General features: G+C 42.9%; 1 protein-coding gene across 2 annotated transcripts; it reads right to left on the reverse strand.

Annotated features, from left to right (window-relative positions):
• On the reverse strand, nucleotides 743–6787 carry LOC110433371 (glycosylphosphatidylinositol anchor attachment 1 protein-like). 2 transcript variants are annotated; one of them, XM_021455317.1, is made up of 7 exons: nucleotides 6347–6787; nucleotides 5300–5446; nucleotides 5112–5203; nucleotides 4160–4256; nucleotides 2923–3775; nucleotides 2698–2831; nucleotides 743–1917 (listed from the first exon to the last, which is right to left on the reverse strand). In XM_021455317.1, the coding sequence occupies exons 2-7, from the start codon at nucleotides 5389–5391 to the stop codon at nucleotides 1029–1031; spliced, it is 2157 nt and encodes a 718-aa protein (XP_021310992.1). In that variant the 5' UTR covers nucleotides 5392–5446; nucleotides 6347–6787; the 3' UTR covers nucleotides 743–1028. The 2 variants fall into 2 exon arrangements, with proteins under 2 accessions (XP_021310992.1, XP_021310993.1); XM_021455318.1 differs by lacking the exons at nucleotides 5112–5203; nucleotides 5300–5446; nucleotides 6347–6787 and having other exon boundaries at nucleotides 848–1917; nucleotides 4167–4256.

Consider the following 9897-nt stretch of genomic DNA (forward strand, 5'->3'; position numbering starts at 1 on the left):
AAGCCGCTGTTGGAGGCCATTGGTCGCGCGCCCGGCGGCGCACCCTCTCGGGCTCTCGCCGCTGGAGGCTGGCCGCCCGGCCGCCCCGCCGATGGAGGCCACCCGGCCGCCAGCTGAATAAGGATGTAAGTGGGGCGGTGGTGGTCAGCCCGCCCCGCGTCCGCTAGATGAGCTGAAGGCCGCGCGCCCCTGACGCTGGAGGTCGGCCGCCGACCTCCTAGATCCCGGCCGCCCTGCCACTAGAGCCCCGCCACCCCGCCACTGGAGCGCCGCCTCCCCGCACACCCCACCGCTGGAGTGCCACGCCCGCCCGCTCCGCACAGCCTCTGGTGGAGTCCGCCCCGAGCTCCAACACGAAACATAGAAGGAACGGGGTGGGATGGGAGGATAGGGGATAGATAAAGGGTAGTTTACTCCTTTTTTCCTTTTCCCTTTTTTCCAGCTTTTTTTTTTTTTGCTATTATCTAACCTCAGCTCACGGTTTATGAAAAGAGGAGCAAAAGTGACTTCGGATTCAAAAAATGAGGGCAAACATGCAAAGTTCTAAAAACGGGACAAACGAGCAATTGAGTCCCAAAATAGAGGCAGTTGCACAATTATCCCTATAATAAAAAAGATATATAGATATCGAAACATATTGAGACATACGCGCACTACTGAATCTCATGTCCAGCGTTAATCAGTGCACGCTGCTGGCGCTTTTCCCTATATGGAAAGAAATACCCTCACAACACATTAGAGCTTCCCTTACCTCCCAACTTTGATTTATTTCTCGGCTACTATCAACAAACCTAGAAATCAATTAATACAACGAGCAGCTTTCTTGTGAAAAACATGCCTTAAAATATGTTGCGGCCATTACATGAGGCCAGGATACTACACATGTTACAAGCCTTTTCCAACTGGGTGATAATTTCCAAATTATGGGTAGCCGAGTAAATGATCAGCAGACTAAAAATTCTGAAAGTGAGAAATTTCTACGCTAGCCTACAAGATTTACCAAAGAAAAGACTCTGGATGCCAAACAGCTATTCCTGCTTCATCTTAGATTCTGATTGGCGACATGGGTGCAGCAACACAAGGATGCACAGAAGCCAGCAGGGAAGATGGACAAGAAATAGGTACAGATAAGTTGCGCTGCTCCATTCCCACAGAAACTCCATCCATACCCAGAAATCTCCAATATCTATTGTCCACGACCACGACCCCTTGGACACTCCTTTCATAATCAGCAACGCAGCTGGAGGAAAACCCAACACAGCAAAGGCTATATTTGAAGCCAACAAAACTGCCCGAGGAAGGAAATTCATCTCTGATGCCTTCAGAGGCCGAGAAAACAAACACATTGGGATCACTATCAGAGCACCAAGCTGAGCAGTGGCAAAATTTATTATTGACATGAGCCCCAACCCGATGGAGATGGAAGTGATCATGGTAGCTTTCAGAAGTTTCCATTCAACACCAGCTGAGTATGGTGAGCCAAACAAGACAGACAGGGAGATCAGTACAACGATGGAGAGCACAGCCCAAATGAGTGCGCTTTGCATAGGTGTGGCATCAGGTATCTGAGTAATGTAATATGGAAGTAGTGAAACAAGTACTGCCCATAATTGGATAACAAGCAATACTTTTGCAGCTCGAAGCCATTTCCATGATCCACCCTTGCTTTGCAGAATATCAGCAAAGTCATCTGCTTTACTGTCGTCTGTCAGCTTATCAACTGTTTTTTCCATGCTTCTACTGCCATCAGCAAGGGCAGCAGCAACTATTGGGAGAGGTGCCAGCAACAATGCAAATGGAATCATATACACACCAACCGAAATGAACTTGCTTGGAGCTGTAAGGAAGTACAGGAAAAAGGACTGGTGGAACTTCTCAAGCAGATTGTTCACAGAACGTGCCACTCCTTCAATTAACCTGAATCAAAAGCATTCTTTAATATATCAAAGAAATTCTGTTGAGGAATCTTTTGCAGGAAATCAAAGCAAAGCTGTTAAACACCCTAAGGTTATCACCGTGGCAACATAAGAAGATCCTGTTCCTGTGTTTACTTAAGTGCAATATTTGCATAAACACTTCTATCCATGAACATATTTTCCATTGGGTTGTTATAGTTATGCAAAAAAAAAAAAGGAAAGAAAGAAAGAAAAAAAGAGAGACAAGACCAACTAATTATGGTGTTTCTCCAAGTTTCACCAGTTCATGCTAATAATCTCATTCGTACCACTTATATTAAATTTTTTTTATGCACATAATGTCTATGTACTGCCCTTGACAAAACTGTAATATGCTAAATTTCTTATAAAATTGTAGCTATGAAATGGTCAGGGGCGCAAATAAGACTGGACTCAAGTAAACTTTTGCCTTTTATGTGGTTCTAACATGTAATCATATCCCTGATGAAATAATTTTCTGCAATAACTTGCAAGGTCACAGCAGATACAGAACTATTTACTGATCAGCTATTTGTTACTGAAATATAATACAACTTCAGCAATTGTTACATGTACATTAAAAACATTCAAATAATTTTTTTCCCTGTTATGTTATCATTGCTGTGAAGTTATGGTACAAACAGTTCCATGCCTCAATGCATGAATGCAAACTCTCCTACTCCCTTATTAAAATCAGAAAATGCCCCCCATGCTCTAACAACAATGAAGCTTTAGACAGCATAACTGAAACACAAAAAGATACCTTCCACCCCTTAGAAGAAACAAAGATTTAGCATTCTCATTTTTGACATGAAATGTTGGTGAAAATTCTAAAGAAACCGCATCAACTTGATAATCACGGAAAGCACCATGGGACCCTGTGGGCACTCCAAGAGCCTGTATCGAACAAACCCCAATAAGAGGGACTGCAGAGTCATAAAAATGGAAAGTGACATTAAGGTGAAATGAGGAAGTTAATTTCACTTACCTGGTTGTACATAGAGTTAGCTAGGTTTGCAGTCCCTTCCACATAGTCAGGGACTGCAATATCAAGCTTCCAGTCAGGATTTATTTTTCTTAACACACTCCCAAGAGTATGTAAAATTTCGGCAATAACCCTAAGCCATGCAGAGCTCAACAAAGAACTAAATGCAGCGATGTTCACACGAAAACCTTGTCTATGAACAGCCAAATAATGCACCACATTCAGAAGGTCCAAGTTTGGCATTTGTCCATTAGACGCCTCTGCATAAATCATAACACTATCTCTGTCACTAAATCTTCTGGTTTCCCCAACTTTAAATATGAGAGCAGCAGCCATTGTTCCAGCACGTTTGAAAGCTGTGACTTCCGTTTTTTCTGAATTAGCATCATATAAATGGTTTGCACCATACATCTTGGTATGCAATCCCACTGAGTGACTCAAAAACACAGGATTATGATACTGGTTTAACCATGCAGAGACTGCCGCATACTCTCCGAACTGTGAGTCTGCGGATAACCACACAACATCCTTGGACAGCCATGCTGCTCGACTTAAGAGGGAGAAGACAGAGAAACCAAGAGCCAGCGATAATAGTTCATTTGACTGAACTCTTTGAGAATTATAAGGAGTAACCAGCACTATTGCTTCTTTTCCATCGCCACGAGGAGCTCGTACAATGCCGACAGTATTCATCCCAAAATTGGTGGTCGTGCCATTAGGTTGAATTGCAATATCATTTGTCATGGAGGTGAAGAACTTCAGAGGATGAAAATTCTTGCTATGAGGGAGAAACTTATGGTAACACACTTCTGCACCTAGAGCTTCTATTTGTTGTGCTATGAAATTTGCCATACCTCTGTAACATTGCACGCAAAATTGTAAACTAGAGAAAAATCGGATAAAACTATTTACCTTTTGCAATCCTAGGATTAAACTAGCTCTCTGTGGATATTCTCATATTTACAAGTCATTTAAATTGTGACTTTAGCTTAATAGACTTAACAAAAAAAGTGTATATACACGTTTCTTATGCAAAACTGAATAAAAATAGATCTTTTACTATCAAAGCATTGAACTCCGATTTCGAGTTGCATGGATTCTACTTGTATGCTTACTACTAAAATGCAGTAGTATCATGTACTAGCAAGTCTCTAAACAGCAGTCACGAAATATTGAACAGAACAGACCAGTTGCAAAAATCGACGCATACAAAAATTAAAGGCTGAATGAAGTAACATACATTACACCTCTTGAGTCTCTAGCCGCAGCTTCAATTCCTTTCATAAATCTGTTTGCTTCGATGGCATCTTCAGTAGAAAATAATGGATTGGCAGAGCCTACATACAAGAGGCTCTAGTTTTAGAAAAGTTTATATGTGTAAGAAGTTCAAAAAGAGTCATAAATGAAAAATATCATTATCATTTAACAACATATATGTTAGATAATCAGCTGCTCTCTCATCTCAGTGATCCCACCTTTTTGTCATAGCCACATACGTGCATAGGAACACGGACAGCTCCGTGTCTGCCTGTCTATAGGATAGTAGCAGGTAGAATAGTAGCAACTAGAGTCTAGAGGACAGCATGGCCCTCAGTTGAGCTCGTGTGTTTTTGCTAGGACTTCTATATCTGAAAGGTAGAGGCATAACTGCAGCCTTAGTTCAGCAGCATCGTTCACTAGTGTCCATGTGTGTGTGTGATCTGATCTCCTCTTCTTCAATGTCCGTCATGTGTGTGAGTGAGTGTGACAAAGCAGGCCAACAATATATTCCATTTTTGTGTGATTTATACTAGCTAGTACAATGCATATTTTTGCAACCACATTGGATATGAATAGTCTGCCTTTACTATTTGATAACAAATATCAAAACCCACTATGTTAAATCATATTCAACCATTTAATTTTTGGAAGGTACTCCTAGGCACATGATAAATCCAATGAGGCCCAAAGCTAAACTGAACACCCAAAGAACCAGGATATTTAGCAATATTGATATGCTGCTTCATCAGAGGACTTATATTCAACAAAGCATGCTGAGAACACTACAATGCACTTTTTATTATAAAATATCTACAGTATGCAGTCTGAAGATCTGGGTGTATGGCCACCAGATAGGCACACCGTCCAATAACAACAGTGTGTATGCATCAATAGAGTAGCAGTAAACAGAAATAGAGAGGAGGGTAAAATACCAGGTATAAGAGCATTCTCCGAGAGGTATGTGTTTTTTGCAAGTGATGGAAGGAGTAGTAGTGCGATAATGCCTGCAAAGCAGCATATAACACTGACCCAAAATGGTGAATAATGAGTTGGGGGAACAAGAAAGGACAAAAGGAAGGATTTAGACTACAAAAAGAAGGAGAGAGAAAGGATGGTGAACCTGAAGAGAATGTGGTGAGACGCAAGGAATGCACCAAGGCGCACAATGAGCCGCGGTTTTGGCTGTGTCTCTTGCTTGGCTAACGACTTCATGATTGTAATATAGTTGTTCAGGAATAGCTTGAAATGAAATCAACTATTCATTTGACTGCAAAATGAAATGAGAATAAACACATCAGCAGCATAAAAAGAAAGTTTGAAGTCAATTAAAATATTATCAAGCATTTTAATTTCTGGTTCAGAACATTTGCATCCATTTTAATTCTTAAATCCATGAAGTTATCTTTCATCAAAGGCATCCATGAAAAAAAAAAGATGAATTCATGGTAAATGATCCTGAGGTGTCACTAATGAATCAATATTTTTATCAAAAGCAAGATAAACAGTAGCTAATCATTTGGCCTGGATGCAAGAAGAATGCATATGGACAATCATACTAACCCTCCATCATAAACTTATAGTCTTCGTCCATGAATATGGCAGTGAAGCTTCGATACAGCCAGACAGGTGCGGACTTGCACCAATCCACAAAAGGTTTGGAATAGAAACTAGCACTGGGACTCCACTACACGGCAAAACATAAGTGCAATAAACTAGAACGGTTGGAATATCCATCACAGTAAGTTAGAGCTGGATCCCCCCCCCCCCCCCCTCTCTCTCTCTCTCTCTGGATGGAACAGGTCTGACCTTTGCTTTCACTGAAAGAACACTGTTCAGCAGAGCTAGCATGTTTTAAGAAAGATCTAAAACTAAATGATGGACTTTAGAATGTCCCAGGCCATTTACAACAAATTATATTTGAGGGACAGCGGGACCGAACCTTCACCATTTAACAAACAAGACTGTTTAGCTGAATCAAATGAATTAGCTCCAACACTAGCTAAAGGCCTACAGCCTAGTCCACCGTCACAGGGGCAGACCCAATAAAGGACATGGGTGTACACATGTAGTGATTAGATCAGATCCGAATACAGATCGGCAAATAGCTTAAATTAGGGTTTGGGTGCTCAGTTTTGCACAGCAGGAAGGGAAGAGCGGGCGGGCATACCTGGTGTGGTGGGTGCTGTCGCCGGCAAAGAGGCTGACGAAGAGCAGCGGCAGGTGGCCGTAGGGCGGCGGCGGCCGCCTAGTTGTCCCGCGGGAGAAGAGAACGGGGGCCCGTTTGGTATAGCTCTTAGACCAGCTTCAGGAGCAGTTTTGCTGCTCCATCGGCCAAACGAGAGAAAACAGCTCTGCTCCGCGTCGGGAGCTGCGGAAAACCCGCTGAGAGGAGAGGAGAGAGAGAACCGGAGCCAAAAAAAAAAACGAGCTTCAACCAGCTCCGCAAGGTGCCGTGGATCCAGTGCAGGGCGTTGGGCAAATTTGCCCCCACCGAGACGTACGGGCGCGGGGTTGCCGGTGCCGCTCTTGAGCCGCAAGCCCGTCGAGGGTGGGCAGAGCGGGTCTGTCGAACGCGGAGCTGCTGGGTTGCTAGGCGTGCTGAGCGACGGGTGAGGGTGAGCACAGGTGCAAGCGATGGAGTGGCTGGGAGAAATTTTAATATCTAGGACTCAATTCGTCTGTCTCACAACATTTGAGATTCAATTCGGTTGTCTTTCAATATTTAGGACTCGACATGCAAATTGCTTTAAAATTTAGAATTTCAGCAATTTTATCTTCATTTTCTCTTTTTCTTTGATCTTTTCACCTCTCCTGGTCACCTAAAAAGACCAACTACCCCTAGGGTTCTAGAACATATCCATCTCATTTGATTCCGGAGCTCGTTGCTGGTGTCGAGCGCCATGGCGAAGTTCTGCGGCAGCAGGCCGATGATGAGCAAGACGTTGAGGCTGATGTTATGGTGGAACTGTAGCTTGCTCGTGCGGCCGAGGCAGCATCCCATCGGTGCCTGCCGTGCCCGCAGCAGGAACGCTCGAGGCTTCGAGCCTGGTGGCCTCGCGCGACTCGCCAACAATGGACCAAGGCCGCAGCACGGCGACGAGCAAGATGAGGAGACAAACGAGGTGGTGATTAAAACTCTGCTGCGGTATATGGGCGTGCTGGGCGACTGAGAGGCACCGCGTTGGGGGCGTAGGAGCGGCGGTGCAGCGGCCCTGCGTCTGTCTCGCTCGCTTGCGAGACCAGCGTCTGGAGATTACGAAGCCAATCTTTCTATTCTATAATGAGTCAGAGGTAGTTTGGTCTTTTTAGATGGCGGGGAGATGAGAAAACATTTCAAGAAAAGAAAAAAAGATAAAATGACTGAAATCCTAAATCTTGAAGAAATTCGCATAATCAGTCCTAAATATTGAAAGACACATAAATTAGATCCTAAATCTTATGAGGCAGACAAATTGAGTCCTAAATATTGAAATTTGTCAGTGGCTAGGGGCGGCGCGGAAGTGACCCGGTGGCCGACGGCTTTGAACGGACGCGACAAATGTCAAGAGGATCAGGGACAGCAGAAAAGAAATAAAATAAAAAAAAGAAAGACAAAAAAGGAAAAAGAAAGGCGGTTGAGATGAGGGCAATAAGGCCAAGACGTGCGGAGGAGAGAATAACAAGGAAAACAATAAGGGAAAAAAGAAAGAAAACAGAAAAGAAAGAAAAAAAAAGAAAAAAGACATTATGGTTATTTTATTATTTTAAACTATCAAGAGAAGTTGTTTCGCCAAACGGTCCAAATATCTGATTTCAGCTCCTCAGCTGAATCTGCTCCACCAATGAAACCAAAAGTGAAACTGTTTTGGCTTGAAGCTGAAGCTCTATCAAACGAGCTCTAACAAACACCGAAACAGAAACCCACCCACCCATGTGTCCTCCTCGATGAGTTTTGCAAGCTTCACCGTTAGATTCTAACGGACGGCACAAATGCGGTGACTGCAAGGAGTCGTTGTGCACGACTAGCGATTTTCTCTCTTTTTTTTTCTTCTTCTTCTGCAGGTGGTGCCCATATTATGCTGGTTTGTCAGAGCGGCCACGAAATTAATGTATTCTTTCTTCATTTCTTTTCCTATTTTTATTAGTCCATTAAAATACACAGCCGATTCTTCTTAAGCCTACCCCCTCCGTTCTAAATGTTTGTTGTTTTTGTTTTTTAAGAAATAACTCTAACTAAATATATATCAAAAATAATAGTTTTATTGTCCCTAAATGTATGTTGTTTTCATTTCCCGAGAAAACAACTTTGAATATATATATATATATATATATATATATATATATATATATATATATATATATATATATATATATATATATATATAAAACATCCCTGATGTTACGAACACTAAAACTGGATCATGTCATCATAAGCATTTCAAAGCATATTTGTTGAGCACATCATTATGCATCAACTTAAAATAAGTTTATTTTGGTTGATTGTGCTTAGGGAATTAAAGTGTGTTTATCTTGTGAAGTGATGCTTGTGATGGTTGTTTAATCCCTAGTTAAGGAGGGTGGTAAGGAAATAGCTAAGGAAAAACCCTAATTTCAATCCTAGTTTTTACCCCCTTTTGTGCAATTTAAAAACTAAGCAAAATTTGAGGATGAGTTAAAAAGAAAAGTTGTAGATCTTATCAAGATGTACAACTTTGGTGTTTTGAGTTTTTGAAGTTTCAGTACAAAATTCAAAGTAATTTTGAAAATACAGATTTCCAGAAATTGTCCCCTTTTCCAATTTGAATCCCCAATTCAAAATCTATTTGGAATCTTGAAAAGTGGCCAACATAAAAGTTGTAGATCTCAAAAAGTTAAACAACTTTAATGTTGAGAAATTTTCAAGTTGTTTTGGAAAATCAAAAGTAATTTTGGAATTTCTAATCTGCCCCAATTCAAAATTGGAATTTTTCCAATTTGAGATTTGAATTTCAAACTGTTTGGCTCAAATTCGTCCCTTTCCATTTAAAATCAGCCTTGGACCCTTAAAGATGTTTTGTAGCATTCAAAATTCTGAACAAGTTTTATTTTGGCATAAATTTGACTTCTATTCAAATTTTGGGAGTAATTTAAAGAAAATCAGAGAAGGGGATAGGCACTGCTACAGTGCACGGACCAACGTCGGTGGCCAACGCCGCTCCGTGGCACTGCCGAGCTCGTGTTGGCGCCCTGCATGTGCGCCCACGCAGCTGCTTGGAAGCTTGGTCGTCATCCTCTTTACCTCTCGGTCGCCCTCATCTGCAGCACAGAGCTCAGAACTGCCATAGCCCTCTTCCCCTGCTCGTCTTGCTCAGCGCCGGCAAGCCCCGCCCGCCGCTCAAGCTCGCCCCAGTTCCCTTCCAGCCACCTTTTTGCTTCGCTCGTAGCTTCGCGGCATCGCTACGCACTGGTGAAGCTGCAAGGGTGCCTTGATGCCGCTTTCTGGCGACGTTGCCGTCGCTTCTCTCTGCACGCTGTGCCCCTCACCGTGGCCATGCCACCTCAAACCATCTCGCAGCAAGCCGTGGTCACCAGAGGGTGCACATAGGCCCAACCATGCTCCAGTACCTCTCCCTTGTCGCCAACAGACGGTCGCCGGTCGGAAATCCGGCTTTCCGGCGCGCCTCCTTTGTTTTCAATTCGCGCCAGGGACTTCGCGTTAGAATTCGACACAAGGCAAGGGTCTAACTGCGAAGTTCGTGA

This window comes from Sorghum bicolor, chromosome 3, assembly GCF_000003195.3.
Source record: "Sorghum bicolor cultivar BTx623 chromosome 3, Sorghum_bicolor_NCBIv3, whole genome shotgun sequence".
Classification (NCBI taxonomy): domain Eukaryota; kingdom Viridiplantae; phylum Streptophyta; class Magnoliopsida; order Poales; family Poaceae; genus Sorghum; species Sorghum bicolor.